This window comes from Phaseolus vulgaris, chromosome 2 (assembly GCF_000499845.2).
Source record: "Phaseolus vulgaris cultivar G19833 chromosome 2, P. vulgaris v2.0, whole genome shotgun sequence".
Classification (NCBI taxonomy): domain Eukaryota; kingdom Viridiplantae; phylum Streptophyta; class Magnoliopsida; order Fabales; family Fabaceae; genus Phaseolus; species Phaseolus vulgaris.
This window is the reverse complement of record NC_023758.2, coordinates 14,593,228-14,620,553: the sequence shown is the minus strand read 5'-3', so window position 1 is coordinate 14,620,553 and position 27,326 is coordinate 14,593,228. Positions and strand designations below refer to the sequence as shown.

Sequence of the window (27,326 nt, the reverse complement as noted above, 5' to 3'; positions counted from 1 at the left end):
GACCATTTAACAATAATAGAAACTAATTTAGAAACCGCAAGTTTTTTTAGTTTCTAAAATGGTCTCTAATTTAGTCACTATAATAACTAATTATTTTTTGTCTCTATAATTAGTTTTTGTTTTATGATTTTCTTGTAATGTTGCAAAATATCCTTCACTCTAACAAAGATCAAAGATTCGAGAAAAAACTGATAAAGATTCGAGAAAAAACTGATAAGTAGAACAATCAGATGAAGAAGATAGTGACAAAAACACTTTTTGTGTCCATACAAACAAAAAAACCAACTTCACATCTAATTTCCACTTTTTTTTTTCTCAATTTCATTCTTCTTTTCTTTTATCCAAATCCCCTCTTAAATATTCCCTCTCCTTTCCTACCTCCATACGCACACACCCTCTTTTGAGATAACTTTGTTTAGTTTCATTTTTCTGTCATTCTCCTCTGACAACCCCATTTCCTGCTTGGCCCTCCTCTCAGTGGACACCCTCACACCTTGTTCTTCTCTCATTTCACTCCAACCAACTCACAACACTCTTGGTTCTCTCATTTCTAGTTTTCTTCATTTTCCGTAAAGCTGGCTAATTAAGAGTGTGGTCTTGCAACACCAAATAACATTTCTGACACACAGAAACAAAGGGTGGTTAAGCTCATTCCATTAATTCACAATGTCCACCAGAAGATCTCGTTCCAGACAATCCGGTGCTTCTGCTGAGATCACGGATGCGCAAATCACCGATCTCGTTTCCAAGTTGCAACAACTTATCCCTGAGCTTCGAGCCAGGCGCTCCGACAAGGTATTTATTATCCTTGCTCCCTCTCTTTTTCTTACTGTCCCTCTCATTCACTTTGACCCTCTCAACCTCTCTCTCACTCACATGCACAACACACACATACATTGCACTTTTTGTGTGGATGCCCTTCATTTTCGTAGATAAGTCACCTCTTCCTTATTTTCTTTAGCCACAACTTGAGGCTATAGTCCAACTCAGATTCCTCCCTCTTAACCCATTCACTAAATTAACTGCATTACTTACTCACAACACCTTCCTCCAACTCTGTCTTAAATTAATAATAATATATTTTATTATAATGTACCAACACTATACATCGCATATTATAATACAAAACTCGGTTATCTTTTCTAATATTACTCGTGATTAATTGATTTTGTAAAAACAGTATATATATATATGTTGTGCATGAATCATAATGTCAAAACCAATGAAGTTTACTGATAATGATATATGTGGGTATTGTAGGTTTCAGCTGCTAAGGTATTGCAGGAGACATGCAACTATATAAAAAACTTGCACAGAGAGGTTGATGATCTAAGTGATCGATTATCAGAGCTTCTGGCTAACACAGACTCCAACAGTGCTCAAGCAGCCATTATTAGGAGCTTACTTATGTAATAGTCTAGTCTAGTGCATTTATTTGTGTCGTGTGCATGTCCATGTCTCTCTCACTTCTTTATCACTCTCTCTTCTGGGTAGGGTTTGGTTTGTACTTTCTAGACACCAACGCGAAAGACTACCATCGGATCCATGTGAAGCAGTTCTTGATTAGTTTTAATTATGTGTCACTTTGTAGTAGTAATGAATTATGGTCAGCTTCTATGGCTGTAAATAAAATGGACTACATCGTGAGTTCTAATTATTACTATAGTATGAAATGAAACACATAACTTTTGTATCGCGGCGCAAAAAGGTTGCTGTCATGGAATGAATACATGTGTGGCCTTTTACATGGATAGTGTCAAATAATTTTTCAAATTTGGAGGCTGCAATGCTTGAGTTTAATCTTAGTAATCTATCTTATGAGAGAAATTCTGCAGTTTTGTGTGGACCCATTAGAAGGGTCAAGGTTGAAGCTGACAGTGCCTCTAACATGTGACATGCCCCACACCATTTTCGGTTATTTGTTCTTTGCCAACCCGTGATATTAATGTTCGCATTAGGACCACAATATAAAATAACTAACTCCTGATCCAAACCATCATCTTTGCCAGCGTAATATACATACATTATATGTGCCATTTATATATCTAACGGGATAATCACAATATCCCTTTATTGTTCGCAAATATCAGAGAAAAGAAGAAAAATAAAAATAAAAAGATAAAAGCAAGTCATCGAATACCAATATTGAATTTAATTCCCATAAAGTGGGAAAGTTTAAAAGAGGCATATTGTAAAAGAACAGAGATACTAGGAATAGGATTCACTCCTTTTTAATAATTCAAATTTATTTAAAACTACAAAACTATGAGAGACAGTCATTAAATAGAGGGGTCGTTAAACCAGAGATGAGTACCATCTTTTTATAAGTTTTAATAAGTTTCCACTAATGAGAAAGAATATACATTAAAAAGAATGTGTTTTTAACCTTTCTCAAGTATAAATAATCAATTTATTATTAATTTAAATTTTTACGAATTTACAGTACTTTTTTTTTACTTATTTTCTTATCAAGAAAAGTTGGACCAAACACATTTCCAATAAAGTTTAAAAAATGTTAATTTGACATCGCTAAGTAGTTGGGTAGCCATGGCAATTATGTATTGAATTTAAATAGAGGTGGTTCTGATGTGGTGAATTTGATGTTGTGGTAAAGTGAAAAGAAATGATGGCCCCACACACCTGCAGGTACCATTTGCATGCAATATGTGGTGGGGGAAGGTTGTTTCACAATGTATCCCGGCCCCAAAAACAAAAGCTACGTTCCACAGTGCAAAATTAAATATGGAGCTATCAATTTAGGCCATGAAATAGTTCCAATTCATTAATTCAATTCTGGCTAACATTGCTTTGAATCCAGGGTAGGGGTAATTTTGAAGCAATATCTTAGTGAAAGTTTCCTCTGTTCTTGCCGTGTAATGTGCCCCAATCTCTCAACTATGTCCAAACCCTTTAATGCATTGTTCTTGAAGGCATACTATATACATATCTTGTACCAAATTTACTCATAACCAACTCTTTCATACACCACTGTCTCATTAATTAACACACGTAAACTCTATATATATCCTATTTTCCTCCTTTATGTTGAAAACTTTCCCTTCAAAATAATTTCATATTTTGTAGTTTGAGCTTAGAGGGATGACTTTGTTATATGTTGGAATCAGTTGGCAATTGTCTGGACTAAAAATATAAAGTGTGTAACTTCCAGTATTGGTCCTTTTTATCTATCAACTCAGTTACATACGTGCAATTAATGTCTTCTTCAATGAGAAAACTATTTACGTGTTTTTCATTTCCTCAACTTAATGTTTCAAGATGTACAAAACTACGAACACCGAAGAATAATTATTCATACTTTTGAGAGATTTCAGGAAAAAAAAAATGATTCTGCAACCATAGCTAGCAAGATCGACTTGTGTTTTTCTTTGTGGACCGAGGTCTTTTCTTCTATTAGAATGAGATGTCTCCTTTTTTGTAAATTTTGAGTCGGCGAATGCCAATAAAGTCAGGTTAAATAAGATAATAGAAACCTTCTATTTATAATATATTAATAAACTTCTATTTATACATTTTTTATTGGTAAAGAAGGAATAATTTTTAATGTGATCTTAATACTTAATTAATGTGTAATCACTTATTTCAACATATCATCAATGTATAAGCTTGACTATATTATTGGTGTTATTTTTTTTTATAAAAGGTTTCATGTTAGGTATCACTATGCAACTTGACATTTCAGCTAGGTTGACACTTTAAGTAACAACAATCATCTGTCATTGCATGAAAAAATATTATTAAAAAAGAAAGTAAAAAGAAAATACTAAAAAAAACGGGAGACTAGACCAAAATCCATATGTTAACAAAAACGATACACAGGTAGACCATAAAGAATTCTAAGAACAAACTAGATGGAAGCCTATTATACCAATGAAGTGATTCTCTATGAATAAATCCTAAATTAGGCAACTTATCAACACACACATTCGTTTCACGAAAAATATGAGTAACCCTAAACCAGATTTTCCCACAATAATTAAGACAAGTATTTCATCGATTACGAAACATTAGTCCAAACAGTAAATGCCGCACAAACCAAGGCAAAATCACATTCAAGCCATACATTAGTAAGTCTCGTCTTTTGAGCTTCCTCCATAGCATGTATAACTTTATAAAACTCAACAACCAAAGCAGTCTGAACTTCAAGAAACGTAGAGAAAGCACCAATAAACTCCCCCGTACTTCCACGAAAAATACCTCTACAAGTGGAAAAACCAAGATATCCCCTAGGAACCCCATCAGTGTTAATTTTAACCCAGCCTGGTGAATGGAACTCCCATCTAACAGGAAGAGGACAAAGAACTTTACCAGTACGAGTATTAATACCAAAAATCACGTTGAAATTCAACATATATGATTCTTTATTGAAGCCTTAGACGATTTTAGAAATGTCAGTCATATAATGTTGATAAAGTATTTTAATGATTGAAGACTCTTATTTTTTTTTATGCTTAACCTTGTATTCTATGTTATTTACCTTCATCTAGCAATTTGTGTAATTTATGTATTAGATTTAGTTGTTATCTGACTCATATTCATCATTTAAATATGGGTATAAGTTAATTTTTTTTATAAAGTTTTGATTTGGAGACATTAAGGGAAAACTTTATGGAAACAGAGAAACCTTTTCCTACTTAAAAACCAAGAGTCAAACGCTTAAGAGATTTTATCTGTAGTACAAATGAAGGTCTAGAGATGGCAATGCATACCAACCTGTCATGCATACATTCGTTCCGTATTTGACTAGTAAAATGCGGATCGGGTTGGTCTGTCCCACGTAAAAAATGCGAATTCATTTTATTGGCTCGTTTCGCATAAAGACCAACCCGCTTAAGAAATATTTTGTTTAAATTAATGAAAAATAAAATTTTAAATATAAATTTTGAATAAATTTATTTTTTGTTTATTAAGTTAATTTTTTATTTATTTAGATGATCAGGTAAATGGTCTTACATTATTATTCTCACGATACATGCGTAATAAATTATGGGTAAAAAAAATTCTAATGATGTTTTATTTTTCAATGAAATTTGAATTTCAATCGTATTATCAAATTGACTAATAAAATATAAATATATACAATTTTTTAAGGTAATACATGTAAACACATGATTACTATTCTAATTTAAAAATTAATATATATATATATATATATATATATACCTTATTGGTCTCAAGATAGGGTCAATACTCAATTTTGTACTGTAGTTTTTAAAAAATATCAATTTGGTCCCTTTATTTTTTAAGAAGTACCCAATTTGGTCCTTTTTGTTAACTCTTCCCAAACGACATCAAGTGTTGGGTATACAAACCAACAGATAACTAAGGACACAACAAACACTTCCCAAAAAGGTCAGTCATCTCAAGATACAAAGCTAGGCCCCACCAAGTCTGAAGAAAAAATCAACAAAAAAAGAAGCTATAAACCCGAATATCAGAAGTTCTTCCTTTTGGTCTTCTTAAAAAAATAGAATATGTTTGTAAATAATTTGGGCTCACTTTAGGGGTCCAAATAGCAAAGATAGGCTAGAATAAGGTGTCTTTAGCATAATAGGGGGTGTAGTTATCATTTTAGCTTGTTCCTAGCCTTTTAGAAAGGTAATTTGACCTAGTTTCTAGAAGGACAAGCCTAGGGTACAGGTTTGACTTAGTCAAACCCTAAGGCTGCCCATTTTTTCCCTTTTCCCTTCCTACCCCTCTTGCTTGTTTTCCAAGGCCCCTTCACCTATAAATAGAAGGCCTACCCATTGTATTTTCCAAGTTGGATTTGAATGAAGTAAAGAAACTCTGCATAAATTGTGTGAGCTCTTAGTGAGACTTATGTCCTCTTAGGTTTGAGGTCTTATCTTGAGTGATTGGGAAGCTCTCAAGTGGCGGCCAACACACTCATCTTGGAGCACACCACCCTCCAAGTGGCGTGACATTTCTGACCCACAATCATAAGTTTTCTCATTCCATTTTCCTTCCATTTTCTCTATTCCATTTTATGTGTTTGTCTCTTAGTTTCTCTTCTTTGTTGCTCTTGGGTTTCACTCATAATCATGAGTATGATGCATCATTTGGGAGGCCATGACCACCATTGATGTTACCTTGTGCCCATTTTCAATTCCACAATTGCATCTCATTTTCACCATATCTTGTTTTTTCATCTTTGCCTCTGTGAAGTGAACCTTCACACTTACTTAACCACTTGGTTAAGTTCGTGTCCAGTGGGAATCTTCCTTAGGTAAAATGTTAAAATCTCAATCTTAAGTAAAAGTGTCACCATATATGAAAACATCTAAAGTCAACTCACATCAGATTCTGACCCAAACGATAATGTTTAACACATTTGAATGCTAGGAATATATTTGAAATGTTAATTGCTATCAACGTTTAATCTTAATCATAAGTAGTTTTTATAAATATGTGAGGAAACGATATTTAGGAAGCACCCACTAGCGCAGAAATGCTAATCAAATGCGGCTATTTTACATTTACAAATGCGGCTATAGAGCCGCATTTGATCAGCACGCATTCGTAAATCAGAGAGATACAAATGCGGCTATAGAGCCGCATTTGTAAATGCGATTTACGAATGCAGTTATTTCAAATAGCCGCATTTGTATATTCTTCTGAATGAGCAGAGGGTTTTAGGGGTTTAAGATTTATGAATGCGGCTCTGGTAATAGCCGCATTCGTAAATCAAATTTACAAATGCGGATTTGGTAATAGCCGCATTCGTAAATCACATTTACAAATGCGGCTTTTTCCTAAGCCACATTTGTAAATCTTGTTTTTTGATTTACAAATGCGGCTTTGGTAAATAATCGCATTTGTAAATAGTGTTTTTTTTAAAGTGCAATTTATATTGTCCCTAAACCATATAAATTAACCTGCATAATATTCAAACCCAACCAGACAAATACAAAAATATAAAGATAAATTGATAGAATCAAAATGTACATTTACAAGTAATCAAATTACATAATAAAACCTACACTATTGATTAACTATGCTAAAGTTATAAAAATTTACGAAATATGTGGACCAAGAATCTCTGACATATGAAATGCCTTCCGAATTCATTGGTGTTTCATCCGTGAATAACTGCATTGCAAAATATAGTTGACATAAATTAGTTTTTAGATATATATATATGTTCAAGAATTATAAAAATGATTTAACATATCATGTTATTACCTCTTTCCAACCAGTTTTAACACCTAGTCTTATAATGGTAATCATCCATTGCATAATGTAATAGCCACACTCATAGCTTCCTGGTTGTTTATTACACTATAATTCAATAAAAAGTAATATGTTAGTATATTGATAAACAATGATAATAGAGAAAGAAAAAAATTACAAACCTTTATTCTTATGTAGTTCAAATTATTTGAATTGGATTGACCTTTTAGGATGTTATATCCATGTCATGAACTGGTTAATACAAAAAACCTCGTTAGTAGATGGTTAATTAGTAACATATACAAAGTTAAGTTTATAATGTACTTACGTATCAATGATATCCTTAAATTTTGTGGGAATCTTCTTGTGTAGGGAACAAAACCACACAACAGTCTTATCAACCATTGATAAGACAAGTAACTGCCAATGATGCCTATATCATCCATGAAAAGAGTTAGTAAATATTTAAAACATGAAATAGTAATAATTGATGACATATAATTAAACTTACTCATTAATATAAGGGCATAAATAAATTTATTTTCCCTCTTTTTCCAAGGTGTTAGTGATGTATGCTTGAGTCTCAGATGACCTTGGTCCAACGGGATTAGTATATGCAGGATCTAAGAATCCATACATATTTTCCTTCCCCTCAGTGATACAGACTCTATGCAAAAACCTACAAGTTTTTAGTTAAAGCATAATCAATAATAATTTAACATAAAGTAAATTGAATAATAGGTAAAGATACTTACATCATAAAAAATTGAATTATAGTTATATTGAGCTCCTGATTCCCAGATAAAAAATAAATATGTGTTGTACATCATCAGTGGCAGTTCAGTGTTTATTTGAAAAAATGTATCATCCCATGGAAATGGAAAAGGTTCATTACCAATCTGACTAGCAATGAGACCTAATGAAGCTATAGGATTGTCAATTGGAACCTCACCCTTCTTCTCCGGACTAGTGTGAATCCTGAATCATCAATTTTAACCCCACTTTTATTGTCAACCCATTTACACTTGAAAACTGGAACGGAAAACTTAGTGTAGTCAACCTCCCATATCTCTTCTATAAACCCATAGTATGCCATTGATCCAAGTACTGGATTTGTATCTTTCGAAGTCGAAAACTGCATTGACTTGGCTTCAAGAGTAACACCAGAATTTTGAACTGTACTCTTTTCATCCATGGACTTCGTGTAAAATATACAATTATTCACTTCGTACGTTGTACATGAGATGACATCAAACTTCAATCCAGCAGCCAACCAGGTCAAGGTCTCTGATGCCGTTGAATCCTTGAACACCTCGTCTTTAAACCAAGGCATGAAAGTTCTATTATGTTCCATCAAGACCCATTTCTCTGCTTGTCTTGGGTTATTTGCCTTCACAATGGCTTTATGAGCTTCTATGTAAGGTATAACTTCATCTGTGTTATTCAATATGTACAAATGTGCTTGCAAGACTTATGATCGAGATTTGCTTACAATATTCACACCATGTAAACATTTACTTGTAGAACGCCTGTGGTGCCATGAATTAGCTGGAACACCTATTGGATTTGGTTTTGTCATGTACTCTGAACAAAATTCAATACTTTCTTCAGCTATGTACCTTTCAATCATTGAAGCCTCTGGACGATAATGATTTTTCACATAACCTTTCAAAATTTTCATATACCGCTCAACAGGATACATCCATCTTAAGTACACTGGTCCACACAATCTAACTTCTCTTACCAGATGCACCACTAGATGAACCATGATGTCCAAAAAAGACGGAGGAAAAAATATCTCCAATTCACACAAGATAACAACAATTTCATTTTGAAGTTCGTCTAGTTTTGAGGGATCAATGACTTTACAACAGATGGAAGAGAAGAATGAGCACAAACGGGTTATGGTATGTCTAACATTTTTTGGTAAGATCCCACGGATAGCTATCGGCAACAACTGTTGCATCAAGATGTGGCAATCATGAGACTTCAACCCAATTAACTTCAAATCTTGCATTGACACTAGGCTTTTCACATTTGAGGAATGTCCTTGTGGCACTTTCACACCCTTTAGACATTGACAAAAACTAATTTTTTCATCTTTTGACATTGTGTAACAGGCTAGGGGCAAATATGTACGCTTACCCATTTCTATGGGTGCCAACTCGCCGCGTATGTTCATCTCAATCAAATCTAAACGAGCATTTAGACCATCCTTCGTCTTCCCGTTAATGTTAAGAAGTGTACCAATTAAGCTATCACACACATTCTTCTCAACATGCATTACATATATACAATGTCTGACTTCTAACCTCGACCAGTACGGAAGATCAAAGAAGATTGATTTCTTCTTCCAAATGTTTGTCACAAATGACTTTTTTTTTACTTACCAAAGGTGTGGTCTATGTTATTTACCTTTTCGTAAACCTCAACACCGGTTAATGGAGTTGGTGGACCACTACCCTCTTGGTGTCCATTAAAGGCTTTTTTCAACCTCCGGTAAGGATGATGACTTCTAAGAAACCTCCGATGCCGAAGATATATTATTTTCCTTCCATGTTTCAATTATTGAGAAGCAGTGTCTTCTTCGCATATTGGACATGCTTTATGACCCTTAACACTATAACCTAATAAGTTACCATATGCCAGAAAGTCATTGATGGTGCAAAATAACATGGCATGAAGCTTGAAAGTTTCATTAGCAAATTCGTCAAATACTTCAACACTGTGGTCCCACATTAACTTCAAATATTCAATTAGAGGACTTAGATATACATCAATATCATTCCCTGGCTGTTTCAGACCGGATATCATCTTAGACAACATCATGTATTTTCGCTGCATGCACAATCCAAGAGGTAAGTTGTAAATAACTAGTAAAACAGGCCATGAACTGTGATTTGTACTCATATTACCAAACGGATTCATTCCTTCTGTAGCTAAACCAAGTCGGATATTTCTTGATTCTTTACCAAACTCTGGAAACTCATCATCAAATTTCTTCCACTGAATAGAATCAGTTGGATGTCGGTACATGCCATCACATTTCGTCTCATCTACAAGCCATCTAAGATTCTTAACATCGTTTGGGTTTGCAAACAAACGCTTCATCCTTGGAATGATGGGAAGATACCACATAACCTTCATTGGGGGTCCATGCTTTTCTATATCTTTAATAGTATCATCATCTTTTTCTTTCAACTTATAACGTGATAACCCACATCTCGGACAACTTTTCAACAATTCAAAATCTTTCCGGTATAATATACAATCATTAGGACAGACATGTATCTTTTTATACTCCATACCCATTGAACTAAGAATCTTTTTGGCCTCATAATTACGATTAGGTAGAGTATTTCCCTCTGGAAGCATATCCTTCAACAAATGAAGCAATTCCGTGAAGCTTTTATCAGTCCATCCATTTATTTCCTTCAAATTCATCAATCTTAACACCGCCGACAACCGTGTGAAGTTAGTTGATCCAGGATACAATGGAGTCTCTGCATCGCTTGACATACTTCCATATCCATGCGCTTTTGCAAAAGACTCAGCTCCTACATCACGAATCATGTCCTCCAATCGATCATCATCTACATCATCCTGTACTGCTTCATCCATGGTGGACCCCACATATTCTTCAGTTACGGAAACACGTGGTAAATTTAATAATTCACCATGCCATGTCCAAGTTGCATAAGATCGAAGAAACCCATCACATAGCAGGTGCTACCTCATTATATTAACATCCAGTATCCTTCCATTCAAACAATTAACGCACAGACACCTGATCTTTGCTCCATCATGGCCACTATTAATCGCGTTACGTTGTGCAAATTGTATAAATTCTTCTACTCCTCTTTCGTACTCCTCATTTATACGAATAAAATTCATCCAATTTCTATCCATTATATATTCTGGAATAATTAGAATTTTTATATCAGTGTTCTATCTCACGCGTTTGCCGAGGGTCGAACACCCTCAGACAAAATACCAGAACGTATTATTGCTAAATATAACATATAAAGTAACAACTAACTACTAAATAATATAAATTTTAATATAAATTACATAATACATAAAAAAACATACAAATTCAAATTATAAATTATAATAATATAAATTTTGAAAAATACAAATTATAATACATAAAAAACATACAAATTCAAAATATAATAAATACTAAATAATATAAAATTTAAAATACACAATAAATTATAATACATAAAACAAAATCAAAAAAATGCAAAAAAAAAAATTAAAAAATTAAAAAACCAACCTTGTTCGTGAACCAAGTTGGCGGTGAAGAGTGGTAGGGGAGCAAGAGGAACAGCGGTAGTGGCAGCGGCAGAGCAGCAACGGAGAACCAATGGAATAGTGCCTTCGGCCAACAATGGAAGGAAACGAAAGACATTAAAAACGAAAGCCAATGTGAAGACTGAAAGGAAGAAAGCGAACCTCTGGAATCAATATACATACCTTCGACCAATGCAATGAAGTGTGCAAACGAGAGACAAACGAAGAGGATGAATAGTGCAAACGAAAGAACTGAAAGAAACTACGAAACTGTTGAGGCGCGTAAAATTTTTTAGGGTAAAAAGCATTTACAAATGCGGCTAAACATAAAAACCGCATTTGTAATTTACAAATGCGCTTGTTTGTATAACCGCATTTGTAAGTCAAGCGCTTTGATTTACAAATGCGGCTAAACAGCCGCATTTGTAAATCAAAGAGCTTGATTTACAAATGCGGTTATTCAAACAACCGCATTTGTAAATCAAATTAATTTAAAAAATGCCACCGTGTTTTTTACGAATGCGTTTAAGCGAAGAGCCACATTAAATAAAGAACGCTCTTTTCTTCTTTTTGTACTAGTGATCTTAATAATTTTATATGTGAGGAATCGATATAAATGATTTTTATACGAGCATCAATATCAATCAAAGGACACAATATTGTCATGCTAATCAAAATACAAAAGAGTCAGAAAAATGAACCCCAATCCCTATTTTTCCAATTGAAGCAACAAACTCTTTGACTTGTGTTCCTGCTGGTTGACTCGCTTCGTTAGTTGACTCCAAAGGTAGCCTTGGGCCCTTCTATCTCCACCTGAGAATCGTACCTTCTTGATCAAGAAACCTCTCACTTGCAAAGACAAAGGGGTGCCCTAGCGGCCGTTTGCACTCCGACGCTCAAGTCGGTATTAGGGCAAAGAAACACCAAAAGTGTATATTAGCTTTGCTAGGATTCTTGGCAACCTTTATATAGGTTGAAACTAGGGTTTACCTTTGTGTTGTTACCCTCATCTAGGGTTCCTTGGAAAATGTCCCTGCCCCGCTATTTAGGTAATCTTAGCGTATCTGACACATGGAACCTTCCTTAACTAGAGTGGAATGAATAATAGAGTGGCCGCTTGGATACCAACTTATGCACCTATTCTCTAGCGCCATCTGCTTCGTGGGTGCCCTAAGCATTCATGTGCCATGCATGCAGCTTCCCTGGAAACCCTAACCCTAATGGGCTTTAACGCCTCCCAGGATTATTCATACGTGTCGCGCCTGCATGCACTATACACACCATGTGCATGGATCCTTCGTGACTTAGTCTTTCCACATATCTCATGTCTTAGCTGTTAACTCAACATAACTCTAGGGCCCATTGTACGTGGCCCTTTATAACATTCAGACCACCTATGTTCGATATTCTCCCTCTACTGGCGAGGTCCTATATCGATCTCCAACATCGAGGCTTAGCATACTAATATCCAAAAACTAACCAATCCCCTGGTAGGTGTGTCTGGGGCCCACCTCACGTGGTTCCTTCCAATACCAAGCATCGGTGCACGATGTCTGAGGTCAGTCTTTCAATCGATGACCGAGGACTGGTCGGGACAACTTGTTTTCTTATTAATCATTGCCATTATAACAAATCTTAACGAACTTTTATTATTTTGTTTTGTATTTAGTGAATATTTTGTTGATCAAGAGAGATCATGTGCTTTGAAGAATGTAAATCCAAGGTGTTTGATGAAAGGCTGGTGTTGCTGCTGTGTTTGGGTGGGATTTGGGTAGAATAGAATGTGATCCACTCCTTTGTTGAATCTGAAACTGATGTGATTTAAAACCTTTTTGAAATCAAGTGTTTTTCCTAATAAGTAAAAAAACAACCTATTGTTTTGTCGAATCAACCAGTTGTTTAGCTCTTAGGAATTTTGAAAAAGGTTGAAAACTGTTTTGGTTTGGTTGACTTAACTGTCAAGCCATAACAATCGGTTGTTTCGTGGTTTCAAACAATTGTTTCTTTGAAAATCCTAATAGAATTCAGTTTTGAATGATGAATCTGTTTTAAATATTTTCTAACTGAATACACTTCTTCATTAATTGCTTTGACCAATCTTTGGAAAATATAAATGGTTTGTTTATGTTTTCAAATAAGTAAGAAACAATTTTGAGAAATTCAGTTTGACAGATTTGATTCTAAGATTTCAAGATTCACATCAAGCTCTGGATTTTCAAGTGAAAGTGGAATAAGATTGCAATTGTATTCAATTCAGATTGTACTGTGATTAGGTGTAATCCTTTCTAAACCTACTGTATTTCTGGTGTTGTGTTGCCAAGGAGTATTGTGTGTTCTTGAGGTGTTCAAGATCAATACTCTTGGTGTGGTTTGCCAAAGGTAGTGTGTTTCTTGAAGGGTTCAAGGTCACTACTTTGGTGGTTTGTGTTTTGTAATCTAGTTTGATTGCTTAGTGGATTACCCAGTGGTATTCTGGGGACTGGATGTAGCTTTTGGCTTAAGAGTGAACTAGTATAAACTGTTTGTGTGTTTCTCTCTTACCTTGAACTCATTTAAATTCTGTTTTAAGCTTAACTGATATAAACAACTGATTGTTTCGAAGAAACAACCGATTGTTTTTCTGTGTATTGTTGTATAACTGCTTGAGTTCTTGGCTAACTTAATTCATGTTCTGGAATTATACAAAGAATTTCATTAAACCTGAAAAAGTTTTCAAAAACCCCTTTTAAAAAATTCACCCCCTCTTGTTTAAGGCCATATATTCTAACGTCTTTTACATGATTATTCAATTGTTCCTTGTGGGTTCGACATCTGTCCATAGAAAGAAATATTACTTCTTACAACACGGTGAACTTGCAGTAGAAAAGTCATCAATTTTTTCATTAGACACTCTAAAAGAAAACTTTGTACTTGTTCTCCTTTGAGTCTGATTGTTCCTAAAATTACACTTAGAAACCCTTTTATGATTTTTAGTGATCATTAATATTTTCAATATAATGGAGGAATTATACATCAATGAGTTATGATAGTATGTTTGAATATCATCTGAGTTATCAAGACTTTACAATCTCAGATATAATTCAAGTAAACATCAATATATTCAAGATTACATTCAGAGTAAATCTTTTTCAGTATAACCATAATTTCTCTTAAATATATTCCCCGAAATATATTTCAAAAAACCTTTAAATGAGCGACACACGTGTGTGTTCTGTTTTTCAAAATATCTTCCAATACATAAATGAATATCAAATAAAGCACAAGTGTATTTGATAATATTATATAATATTAAAGGATACGACTACCAGAGTTATAGAAGGATCCTAATATTAAATTGGGAGTCATTTCTAATTATCAGTTGTTTCTTTTTATAGAGCAAAATAATTGGGTGTCTTTTCTAATTATCAGTTGTTTCTCTTTATAGAGGTGAATAACCTTTATTTTGTCTTTGTGTGTTATGATTCTAGTATTTAATAATTGATTATTTCCCTCTTTAGTTAACCTAGAATGAGTGTACTACTTGTATATATTCAGACCATTTGTTTTGATTTCAATAACAAGAAAAAAGAGATATTCATTCTCATATCCTTTACCTTCCTTTTATTCTTTTGTTTATCTTTGTTCTCTTTTATTCATATCTGTTCTATTTCATAATATGGTATCAAAACCATTTAAAGTCTATCCTAGCGAATGTTTGTTGGGCCTATCGTGCCACCCGCTATCGAGTCATTATCGAACCACCCATAATATGTTGTCCCACGCACGAGCTGTCACTCTCGGCGTGAGGGGTGTGTGTTGGAGATCCCATATCGACTATATATAAGAATATTTCATTGTATATAAGTGGGTGCAAACCTCACCTCATAAGCCGGTTTTATGGGGTTGAGTTAGTCCACTTTGTAATATGGCATCAAAGCTCTGGTTGCTACATTTATCTATGGGTGAAGTTGTTGATCCCTCACAAGATCTTTTTTCACCTTACCATGTTAGTTCATCAGATAGTTCATCCTTGAATAGAGTTTACTCTCTCATTACACAACAAGAGAGGCAAGGTTTTTGTGATCAATCCAACGCAATGATTGCTACTAGCAAAGGAGGTTATAAAAACAATGCTACGACCTATGACATGGGTGGTGGATATGGAAGAGGAAGCTATGGAAGAGGATATACTTCCAAAATTTACAGTTATTGTGGAAAGACATGGCATACCATTGATACATGCTATAAAAAGCGTGGTTTTCCACCTCATTTCAAATTTAAAAACCAGAACCATCATCAGAGTCATGCAGCCTTTCATAATACAAATTTTAACAATAATGAGCAAAATCATGAAGGTTCAAAGTCAGAAGTGGAGTCTCAACAAATTGATTTTACTCCTGAGTAGTATCAAACATTGTTAGCTCTTTTACAACAAGTCAATCAAGTGGCAATGTTTCTAGTCAAATCTCTGTTATTCCTTCCAACATAACAACACAAACTGGTAATAACTTTATTTCTTCTTTTAGTTCTTGGATTATTGATAGTGGTGCTACTGATCACATTTGTTCATCCTTAACTTACTTCACTTTATATCATCAAATTGATCCTATTTATATCAAATTACCAAATGGAAATCAAGTCATTGCCAATTATTCTGGAAGTGTTTTTTCTCAATCAAAAATCATGTCATAGACAATGTTTTGTATATTCCTTGCTTCACTTTTAATCTTCTTTCAATAACAAAATTGATTGACAAACTATCTTTTGTTCTTACCTTTGATTCTAATGGTTGTCACATTCAAGACAAAAACTCCTTGAAAATAATTGGTTATGCTAAGATGCAAGATAGACTTTATATACTCAGGATCCCATCTTACCAGAAACTTCAAATTAAACCCCTTGAATCTACACACACCATCAATACTGTTAATGTCAGTGCTAGTGATCTAGAAACCCTTTGGCATTTTTGATTAGCTCATATTTCAAATAAATGTTTTGATGTTATCAAGAATGAATTTCCTTTTGTTAAATATAACAAATCTTTTGTTTGTGATGTTTGTCATTTTGCAAAGAAAAAAGACTTTTTTTTCCTATTGGTACATCTAAATCAAAAAAATGTTTTGATTTGATTCATGTAGATGTTTGGGGACCATACTCAATACCATCAATTCATGGGCATAAATATTTCTTGACCATAGTTGATGACTATTCGAGGTACACATGAATTTTTCTTTTGAAACAAAAATATGAAGTTGTTAAGGTTTTGGAAAATTTTGTTATTTTTGTTCAAACACAGTTTGAGACAACAATAAAAATAATAAGAAGTGATAATGGAACTGAATTTTTCATGACTAATTTTTTTGTCAGTAAAGGAATAATACATCAAACATCATGTGTCAATACTCCACAACAAAATAGTATAGTTGAAAGGAAACATGGTCATTTATTAGATGTAGCAAGAGCTCTTATGATACAATCTCATTTACCCAAAATTTATTAGTCATATTCTGTGATACATGTTGCGCTTATTATAAACATGCTTCCCACACCTGTTTTAAACTATTATTCTCCTCATGAAATTCTTTTCAAAACTGATGCAAATTTTAATGGATTAAAGGTGTTTGGTTCTTTATGTTATGCTAGCACTTTGTCAACAAATAGAATAAAATTTGATCCTAGAGCATCAAAATGTGTTTTTATTGGTTTTCAAAGGGGGACAAAAGGATATATTTTGTTGAATATTCAATCAAGAGAATTTTTTGTTTCTAGGGATGTTGTCTTTTATGAACATGTTTTTCCATACCAAAGGGTTCAAGATACTAGCAAGGAAACTAACAGTCCTGACATTAATGATCAAATTTTGTTTGTTGAAGATCAATTTGCCTTAAGTCAGCCATCACAAGCCATTATTGCAGCTTGTGATAATACACCTTGTGATAATGTTGAAAATAGCAGTGATAATAATTGTGAGTCACAAATTGAGATTTCAGAAGAAGATTGTTCCCATATAGACCAAAACCTCAATGAAAATCATGATATAGAACAAAGTTATGAATCAGATCCATCTGTCCGAATAAGCACAAGAATAAAAGGACCACCTGAGTATTTAAAGGATTATCATTGTAATCTTAATGTTTCCAGTACATCTTCAAGAGTTAAATATCCTTTGAATTATGTTTTTTCTTATAACAATTTATCACCTTCTTACAAATCTTTGTTATGTCTCTTTCTTCACAAGCCATCACAAGCCATTCTTGCACCTTGTGATAATGTTGAAAATAGCAGTGATAATAATTGTGAGTCACAAATTGGGATTTCAGAAGAAGATTGTTCTCATATAGACCAAAACCTCAATGAAAATCATGATATAAAACAAAGTTATGAATCAGATCCATCTGTCCGAATGAGCACAAGAATGAAAAGATCACCTGAGTATTTAAAGGATTATCATTGTAATCTTAATGTTTCCAGTACATCTTCAAGAGTTAAATATCCTTTGAATTCTGTTTTGTCTTATAACAATTTATCACCTTCTTACAAATCTTTTGTTATGTCTCTTTCTTCACATGTTGAGCCAAACACTTATTCTAAAGCTGTGAAACATGACTGTTGGAGAAAAGCTATATCGTGTTCTCTTTCAAAAACACTTCTAAATCGCCCTGCACGAAGCCTTTCATTATAGTTCCTTCTTGGTTGTCCATGCTCTTTCATTGTCCACCCATAAACGATAAATCGTTTAGTAGGACAGTCTAACAAATCATTTGACACTGAAGACTTCAGAGAAAAAAAATATGAGAACACACATCCCTTTGGGGCACAATCGTCGCGATATTGTCCGTAGAATACATCCCAACTCCTTTGATTATACAATGTTCTTCTTCTCCAACTTCCCAAATGATTATGGTGAGATGGACATGCTCAAAATCTTCCAAAAATGGGCAAGGGTGAAATAAGTCTTCATTTCACGTAGGCTAAACAAGTGGGGCAGAAGATTTTGGTTTGTGCGATTTTTTGAAGTAAGAAATGCGGGAAATTTGGAGAGGGAGCTTGACCAAATATATGTAGGGAATAGAAAGCTCTATGTGAATATCCCAAAGTACCGTCTCCATCTTGGGGAACCAAACAATCTAGAGAGGAAAGAGAATAGGAGCGTGGACAAGGTGAGGACGTTGGATCGTGGGAAGAACAAGGTGGAGGAAGCGGAGGGAAACACTCTCAAGAAAGGTAAGGAGGAGTGGGTGGAAAAAAAAAGGAATAAAACCTATGCTAAGTTGTTAAAGGTCATGCAAGAAGGGAAGGGAAAGGTTAAGATTCTAAGATTCTTCAACAGTCCTTGTTGTGGATGAAAAAAAGTGTAGTGGGTCAATATGTTGATGGGCTGGACTTTGATAAGCTGAGTGAAGAGTTTGTAAAATGGGGCATGAAAATGATAAGAGTAAGATCTATGGGGGACAACCTAGGTCTCCTAACACCAAGAGAAGGGGAGAATATGGAGGAGTTGATAAAGCTAAACAGAGTTTGGTTCGATAGTTTGTTTGTCAGTTTAAAGCCTTCGACGAAAATGGTAGTAGCGAGCCACAAAGTAGTATGGGTGAAGTGTTATGGCCTTCCTATCTCCCTTTGGAACGAAGAATGCTTCAGAATAATGATTGGTGAATCGGTAAAGTTGATGTCAATTGATAAATCTACGCTGATGTGGGATAACATGGAATTTACTCAAATACAAGTTCGTATCGAGAATCATCGGTATGTAAGGTTGGTAAAAAAGATGAGGATTAATGAACATATGTTAAGTATCCTCCTTGAAGAGGACCATCCAGTATCCACTGCTGATTGTTGCAATGGCCACCTCTACAACCATGATTCTTCAGACAATGTATCGTCCTTTGAAACGTACGTGGAAGAATCATCCTTCTCTAAGAATAGTGGAGAGGAGGAGAATAATCACCGAGACGGGGAGGAACTCCGGTCAAAGGGAAAAGTGGTGGGAGGAAGAGAGGAGGTAGGTGGGGATTGGAAGGTACAGATGTCAAAGGCTAGTTTTGGGGCTTCTTCCTAAAAAAATAGAACAAGTCAGTGGAAAGGTGAAAAGTCATACACCAATGAAGGAAAACAGAGGCAAAATGTATTTGCAGGATCTGTTTTTGACAACCAAGCTGACAAAGTAGATGGGGTTACTCTTAATAGCCCTACCACTTATGCAGGTTTGCTGGAAAAAGAGAAAGAGAAAGACCTAGAAGGTAGTCTTTGCCAGATGGAACCAAAGTGGAGTTGGGCCAAGAAGGAAAGATGGAGGTCCAATTAGAGGATGGGAAGGCGTTAACGGGTGAAGATGGTTCCGGGTCTGGGCCAAATCAGATGGGACTCGGGCTGGAGTTAGACGAAGGAAAAACCCATGAAGCAAGTTGTGAGTTGACACGTGGTTTGGAGGAGAACGCTGCAAACGAGTCAAACACATTCGCTTCCCCTAGTTCGACGAGTGAGTCAAGCACAGCGAAGAAGGTTTGGAAGGAAGAAGGGCAGCAGTATTGTCGTAGACATTTTGAAGGTCGTAAAATCTTATCTGAAGAAGGGGCTCCTTGCACAGGTTCTGGCGTTCTACCTTACTCGGAAGACGACGAAATGACCGGGGAAAGTGCACCGAAAACCCTCCCACGTCGCTGTAAAACCAGAAATTTAACGGAGCTGGGAGTATTCAATTCACAACCGAGGAGATCAGTAAGGTTGAGTTCACGTCTGTCACAGGCCGGAAATACCTCTTCCCATATACAAGGTATGTCGTCAACAACCATATCAGACGGGGATATTGCTAATTGTAATGTGCGGTGGAGGGATTCGGAATTGCTAGTGGAACCGTCCAAGCTATGGGGGATTAGTAGACAAGCAGGGATTACATGCCGCAGGGATGAGCTGGAGGTAGTCAAAGAATATATTTGTTTGGAAGAGAGAGACCTAGAGATAATGAAAAATGTGGAGGAGAGTAAAAAGGATGGTCTCTTATGATAATTGTCAATCTAAACATAAGAGGCTTGGGGGGAGGAACCAAAGCTAGGTACTTGAGGCCCATAATAGGGTGTGAGGAAGAAAAATTTGTGTGTCTGCAAGAAACGAAAACAAGTGAGCTTTTGGATGCTAGATGCTACACCCTTTGGGGGGATAACAAAGTTGGTTGGATTCACAATAAAGGTGATAATGGTAGTGGTAGTCTTTTGTCTTTGTGGAATACAGAATCCTTCAGCTACGAAAGTCACGTGATGGGGAAAGGCTTTATTGCTATCTCTGGACAACATCTGAAATCATCATCTAGATATGTCGTGCCCAATGTTTACTCTCCATGCTCTCTGAGTGGTAAGAAGACTCTATGGGAGGATCTTTCCAATGCCAAATCGGCCTCTCAAGATCTAGTATGGTGTTTGTGTGGTGATTTTAATGCTGTAAGAAACAGAAGTGAAAGAAAAGGGGTTAAGGAAAGGGGTGTGCAAGCAAGCGAGTTGAATGGATTCAATTCTTACATTGACTCTAACCTGTTGATGGAGTTACCTATTGTAGGAAAGAATTTTACATCGTTCAAACATGATGGCTTGACAAAGAGTAGAATTGATAGAGTGCTTGTCTCTGAAGACTGGCTTTGGTTATGGCCTATGAGTAAACAATACGTTTTAAGGAGGGAAGTGTCAGACCATTGTGCGATTGTGGTAAAGTCAGTGGAGAAGGATTGGGGCCCTAAACCCTTCAGAACAATTGATGCCTGGAACATGGAAAGGGGTTTTATCAGGATGGTAAAGGATAATTGACAGTCCTACTCAACCCATGGGAACGAGTTAATAAAGATCAAAGAAAAATTGAAACTCCTTAAGTTTGATCTCAAAGTATGGAATACAGAAGTGTTTGGTAACCTTGATATTGCCAAGAGGAAGATTTTGTAGGAAATAGAGGCCTTCGACTGCTTAGATTGTGAAGGGGGCCTAGTGGAATCTGACAGGTGGAAAAGGATGGAGCTGGCAAGTCGACTAAAGGAGAATGATATCAAACTTGAGTCCCTTATCTGTCAAAGGGCTAGAGCAAACTAGTTCAAGTTTGGGGACTCGTACACTAGGTTCTTCCACTCATTAGTGAGGTGGAGAAGAGTAAAGAATGAAGCAAAGGGTGTTCAAGTGGGGGACCAATGGTGTGAGGAACCAAGTACAGTGCGACTTGAGGTGAAGAAGTTGTTCAAAGCCAGATTTAAAGCAACGAAGGACCTAGGGGTAAAACTAGATGGAGTTGAGTTTAAGTCTATTAACACGTCTGATAATGAAAGCCTTCTAGCTATTTTCTTCGAGAAAAAGATTAGGGACGTTGTGTGGCAATGTGAAGGTTCAAAGAGCCCAAGACCAGATGAGTTCAATTTCAACTTTCTTAAGCAAAGTTGGGAGATTTTAAAAGACGATATTGTGGATGCGCTGTCTTTCTTCCATGAGTCTGGGAGTCTCCCAAAGGGGTGTAATGCATCCTTCACTGCTCTTGTTCCGAAGGTTAGGGACCTTATAAAGCTTGAACAGTATCGTCCCATCTCACTAGTAGGAGCCCTATACAAAATCATTTTGAAGGTGTTGGCAGGTAGATTGAAGAAGGTGCCGCTCTCTGTTATTGATGAAAGCCAATCAACTTTCTTAAAGGGCAGAGTGATTCTTGACAGTGTGCTTATGGCCAATGAAGTGTTAGAGGGCCTTAAGAGGAAGGGGAGAAGTGGGCTATGTCTAAAGCTGGACTTCAAGAAAGCTTATGACTCGGTCAGGTGAGACTTTCTATATGACACACTCTTTAAGATGGGTTTTAACAACAAGTGAATATCGTGGATCTGAGGATGCTTGGAATCCACCACAGTGTCTGTGCTAGTCAATGGATGTCCAACAGAGAAATTTAAACCTTCAAGGGGGTTGAGACAAGGTGATCCCCTAACACCTTTCTTTTTCCTCGTGGTTGTAGAAGGCCTGTTTGGGTTAGTAAGACAAGCCATGAAGAACAACCTCTTGACAGGTCTTAAGATAGGCAAGAATGAGCTAGAGGTGTGCATCCTTCAGTTCGTATATGATACTCTTTTTCTGTATGAGAACACCTTCAGTAATGTGGTAACCCTGAAGGCAATCTTAAGGGGTTTCAAGTTAGTATCTGGTCTGAAAAATAAACTTCCACAAGTCAAAACTAGCAGGCATTAATGTGCCAAGTAATGCAGTGGTAGTCTACTCTAAGACTTTGAACTGTACTTAGATGAGGGTACCTTTTAAGTATTTGGGTCTTGAAGTAAGAGGAAACCCAAGGAAGAAACTCTTCTGGGAGGCAGTCATAACCAAGTTAAAAGCAAGACTCAACATGTGGAAAGGAAGATTTTTATCTATGGCGGGGAGAATATGTCTTATTAACTCTGTCATATCATCCATTCCCTTGTATTATCTATCACTCTTCAAAGCACCAAAATCGATTAGTAAAAGCATCATTAGTATTCAGAGGAGATTCTTATGGGGATGGGAGAAAGTGAACAAGCCAATCACATGGGTAAGATGGAAGGACGTATGTAGACCCAGAGAGGAGTGAGGCTTGGGAATTAGAGACATACGTATGTTCAACCATGCACTCCTAGCTAAATGGAGATGAAGGTGTTTATCACAAGAGAGTGGTAGGTGGAAGGAACTTTTGGGTTCAAAATATGGATTAGAGTTTGGAAGCCCCCAAACACCTGTTAGGCTTCAGTCTTGGTGGTGGAGAGACTTAACAAAGGTGTGTGGGGAGGGATGAGGAAAATGATGGTTCCAAGAAGAAATAAGGTGGGAATTAGGATGTGCAGATAAAGCAAAAATTCTGGGAAGATGTCTGGGTAGGAAATTCTGACCTCAAATCTTTGTTTCCCAAATTGTACTCTTTGTCTCTTAACTAGGGACATACAGTGGGAAAGGTCGGTGAGTGGGTGGAATCGGAATGGAGATGGTGTCTTAAGTGGAGGAGAACCAGATTTGAGTGGGAAGCTTCAGTGGAAACAGACCTGACCATGGTGTTATCTAGGGCTGTGTTGAAGAAGAATAACAAAGACGTACAAGTATGGGGTAAGGAGGTATCGGGGACGTATTCTGTGAAATCTGCTTATGAATGCATAGCAAAGCCTGACATAGGCTCTCAACAAGATGTGTTTAAAATTCTTTGGAAGTTAAAGGCATTTCCTAATGCAACGACAACTGCTTGGAGAGTTTTGCTGGGTAGAATGCCAACAAGACAATGCTTGAGTAGGAGAGGGGTTCTGTTAAACACTATGTTATGTACCTTTTGTCAGGTAAATGATGAATCATGCCAACATTTGTTCCTGTAGTGTAAACATGCACAATGTGTATGGTCTTTGTGTTTCAAATGGATTGGAATCTCTTTCGTCCAACATAATGATATAAAGGTGCACTTTGAAAGTTTTGCTTTGAACCAAGCTAGTTCTAAGCAGAATCTGGTCTGGAAAGGAGTATGGGTTAATATTATAAGAGGCATTTGGGATCAAAGGAACTTGATTGTCTTCAAGCAAGGTGTAGTAGATGAGGAAGAGGTTCTTCAGAGGGCGCAACTCAAGTCTTGGCTCTGGTTGAAGCATAAGGTGCATTCTTTGAATTACTCCTTTGTAGACTGGATTCTTAACCCATTGATTTGCATTAATAGTTATAAATAAGGCCAGTAGACGGATGAGATAACTATCGTTGAAGTATGTTGGGGTGGGAGGTGTGAGTAAAGCCATGAAGGTTGTATTAGTAGGTTGCATCAATTTAAAGTTGTTGGATGGAGTTGATGCTGGTGACTACGTGGGCTGGAATATGGTTGCTGGATGGCACTTTGGCTGATTGGTTGCAGCTAGTGCACCTACTGGATGAGATCTTTGAAGGAATTGGTGTGGCACTCAACAATCAAAAGAAAGTGGGAAGCAAAGTGCAATGATAAGGAAAGGTAAGCACTCTGGAATATGGTAGTTGGTTGGCACTTTGGCTGCAGCTAATGCACCTGCAGGAGGAGATCCTGAAGGACTTGTTGTGTTATTCAACAACTCAAGAGAAAGTGGTGAAGCAAAGTACATAGAGAGGGAGAGGCAAGCACTCTTAAGCTTCAAAGAAGGATCCAAAGATGAGTTGGGCATGCTGTCTCTTGAACCAATCATCACAACAAAACAGATTACTGCAACTGGTAATGGATTCTATGAAACGTTTGTTCAATATGGTGCAACTGGAAGGTCTGATGTGGAGGAAGAGCTAGTCACTGCTACAGGATTATAAGAGAGTCCTAGCACTACAGGACAATGTTGTCTTAAAGAGAAACACCTTGTATGGGTTTGAAAGGTAGAGGTAACGTTATAGCTACTGTCAGATGACCCCAACAAGGGTCCAATAGTGGTGGTTCAAATCTACACTATGTGGATGAAGAGTTGGAGGAAAGGTTGCTTTTGTAGCTATGCTGGATGATTTGGTCTGGAAAGCTGGAAAGAAAGTATCAAAGCATGGTTGTTCGAGATGCAGTTTCAGCTTCCAACTGTGATGTACCAAGGAAATTCCTCATGACAAACAAAGACGAAAATAGATATTTCTTCAAAGTGGTGAAGCTGATGTGAATGTATTGTGGATGGATGGAGAGGATGGAAGACCAAAAGCTGACCGAATGGAATACCAAAGCTAGTCAATAAGGGGCATTGAATTGTAGTAGGTTTCAACAATGCTTTTGGTGAGCAATGGGGTGTATATTGTCCTGTTTTTGGTGTTTTGTAGCTGCTAGTTGGGATGGTTGGGGTTTTGGTAGCTATGTGGGCTGGTTTTCTAGGTTTGTATAGAATGTATTTGCCTTGTGTAGGTGGTGTTACTGTTGTGTGGTTCATTAAGGTGTCTTGGATTTCGGCAGAACTAAGTCTGGTAAGGTGGGTTAGGGGAATGGTGTAATGCCTTTCTGCTGTGTGGAAGGATGATATGGATAGCAGTTGGACTATGTGCTGGTTCAATCACAAATATGCTTTAGGTGGCTGAAGCTTAGTGTGTTGATTATGCTCCCTATAGAATGATTCCAACTATATATAGATGAAGGAATGGTAAGGCTGGCCTGATGGTTCAAGAGTAAAATCAAAATTTCTGGTTTGATGCTGAGGTTGCAGGTCTCATTTCCTTTGTACACTGGCGCTGGAAAATTTTTGAGTCACAAAGAATGCACATTTCTATTGTGGAGACAGTGTATCTTAAAGAGGTTTATGCAGGGGTAGTTTTGGGGAAGTTCTTTATGAAGTACAGTTTGGATTCTCCAGTAGCAAAGATCACCACCATAAGATTGCTTCTTTCTTTAGCTTCTATTTATTTTGGGAATTGAAACAATTAGACATAATCAATGCATTTTTACATGGATATTTGAAAGAAGATGTATACATGGTTGCTCCTCCTGGATTGACTTCTATTCCACCAGGAAAAGTTTGTAAACTAAAAAAGGCTTTATATGGCCTTAAGCAAGCCAACAGAGAATGGTTTGCCAAACTGTCATCATTTTTGGTTTCTATGGGATATACTCAATCTATGAATGATCATTCCTTGTTCATTAATTCTTCTGAAGGATCTTTTACATCATTATTGGTATATGTGGATGATATAATATTGACAGGAAATGATAAAGAAGAGATTGCTCGAATCAAACAAGCCTTGAATCAGACATTCACGATTAAAGATATTGGGAATTTAAGATATTTTCTTGGTCTAGAAGTAGCAAAAAGTAAGACAGGAATAATGGTAAATCAAAGAAAATATGCATTGGAATTATTAACAAAAGTAGGTCTTTTAGCCTGCAAACCTGCACCCACTCCTATTGATAATCATGAGAAATTCTCTTCTACTGGAAGTGTTCCTTTCACAGATATTCAAGCCTACAGAAGATTGATTGGAAGGCTTATCTATCTCACTAATACCTGACCTCTGACATAACATTTTCTGTGCAACCATTTTCTCAGTTTCTTGCTAAGCCTACAATTGCTCACTATAATGCAATGATTAGAATTCTAAAATATATCAAAGGGGCTCCAAGTCTTGGTCTATTTTTCTCTTCCACTACTTTTGTTCTTCTCAAAGCCTTTTGTGATAGTGATTGGGGCACCTGCAGTGATTCAAGACAATCAGTGACTGATTTTAGTGTGTATCTTGGGAATTCTCTCATATCTTGGAAATCAAAGAAGCAAGGAACAATATCAAAGAGTTCTTGTAAAGCTAAATACGGGGCAATGACTACTGTTACATGTGAAATTCAATGGCTAACTTATCTTCTTCAAGATTTCAAAGTTCCTTTTGAGCAACCATCTCTTTTATACTTTGAGAATGACTCATCAAGATACATTGCAGCAAATCCAGTATTTAACGAGCGTACAAAATATATAGAAATAGATTGTCACGTGGTCAGGGAAAAAATAAATAAGGGTCTCATCCATTTGCCTCTCATTTCCACCAACTGACTGATATTTATACAAAAGCTTTAAATCCTCAATCTTTTAAGAATATTTGTTCCAAACTGGGTCTCATCAGTATTTGCTCCCCAGCTTGTGGCGGGTATTAAAGGATACAGATACTAGAGTTATAGAAGGATATCCTAATATTAATTGGGAGTCTTGGGTGTTTTTTCTAATTATCAGTTGTGGTGGTTTCTCTTTATAGAGGTGAATAACCTTTATTTTGTCTTTGTGTGTTATGATTCTAGTATTTAATTATTGATTCTTTCCCTCTTTAGTTAAACCTAGAATGAGTGTACTACTTGTATATATTCCGACCATTTGTTTTGATTTCAAAAACAAGAAAAAAGAGATATTCATTCTCATATCCTTTACATTCCTTTTACTCTTTTGTTTA

The 27,326-nt window shown here is 36.1% G+C and overlaps 2 protein-coding genes across 2 annotated transcripts; both read left to right on the top strand.

The window, feature by feature from the left end:
- Positions 1 to 384: 384 nt before the first annotated feature.
- LOC137810776 (transcription factor PRE6-like) lies at positions 385 to 1,657 on the top strand. The gene is made up of 2 exons (XM_068612200.1): positions 385 to 795; positions 1,261 to 1,657. The coding sequence occupies exons 1-2, from the start codon at positions 667 to 669 to the stop codon at positions 1,411 to 1,413; spliced, it is 282 nt and encodes a 93-aa protein (XP_068468301.1). The 5' UTR covers positions 385 to 666; the 3' UTR covers positions 1,414 to 1,657.
- An 18,805-nt stretch (positions 1,658 to 20,462) lies between these two features.
- LOC137809075 (uncharacterized) lies at positions 20,463 to 23,486 on the top strand. Its single transcript, XM_068610217.1, has 4 exons — positions 20,463 to 21,242; positions 21,390 to 21,445; positions 21,560 to 22,240; positions 23,378 to 23,486. The coding sequence occupies exons 1-4, from the start codon at positions 20,463 to 20,465 to the stop codon at positions 23,484 to 23,486; spliced, it is 1,626 nt and encodes a 541-aa protein (XP_068466318.1).
- The last annotated feature ends 3,840 nt before the right edge of the window (positions 23,487 to 27,326 follow it).

Coding starts and splice junctions, on each gene's coding strand:
- LOC137810776 (XM_068612200.1), top strand. CDS start 667: ATGTCCACCAGAAGATCTCGTTCCAGACAATCCGGTGCTTCTGCTGAG. Junction 796..1,260: donor GAGCCAGGCGCTCCGACAAG/GTATTTATTATC, acceptor TGGGTATTGTAG/GTTTCAGCTGCTAAGGTATT.
- LOC137809075 (XM_068610217.1), top strand. CDS start 20,463: ATGATAATTGTCAATCTAAACATAAGAGGCTTGGGGGGAGGAACCAAA. Junction 21,243..21,389: donor AAAGGGGTTTTATCAGGATG/GTAAAGGATAAT, acceptor AAGATTTTGTAG/GAAATAGAGGCCTTCGACTG. Junction 22,241..23,377: donor AAAGCTTATGACTCGGTCAG/GTGAGACTTTCT, acceptor TCTCTTAACTAG/GGACATACAGTGGGAAAGGT.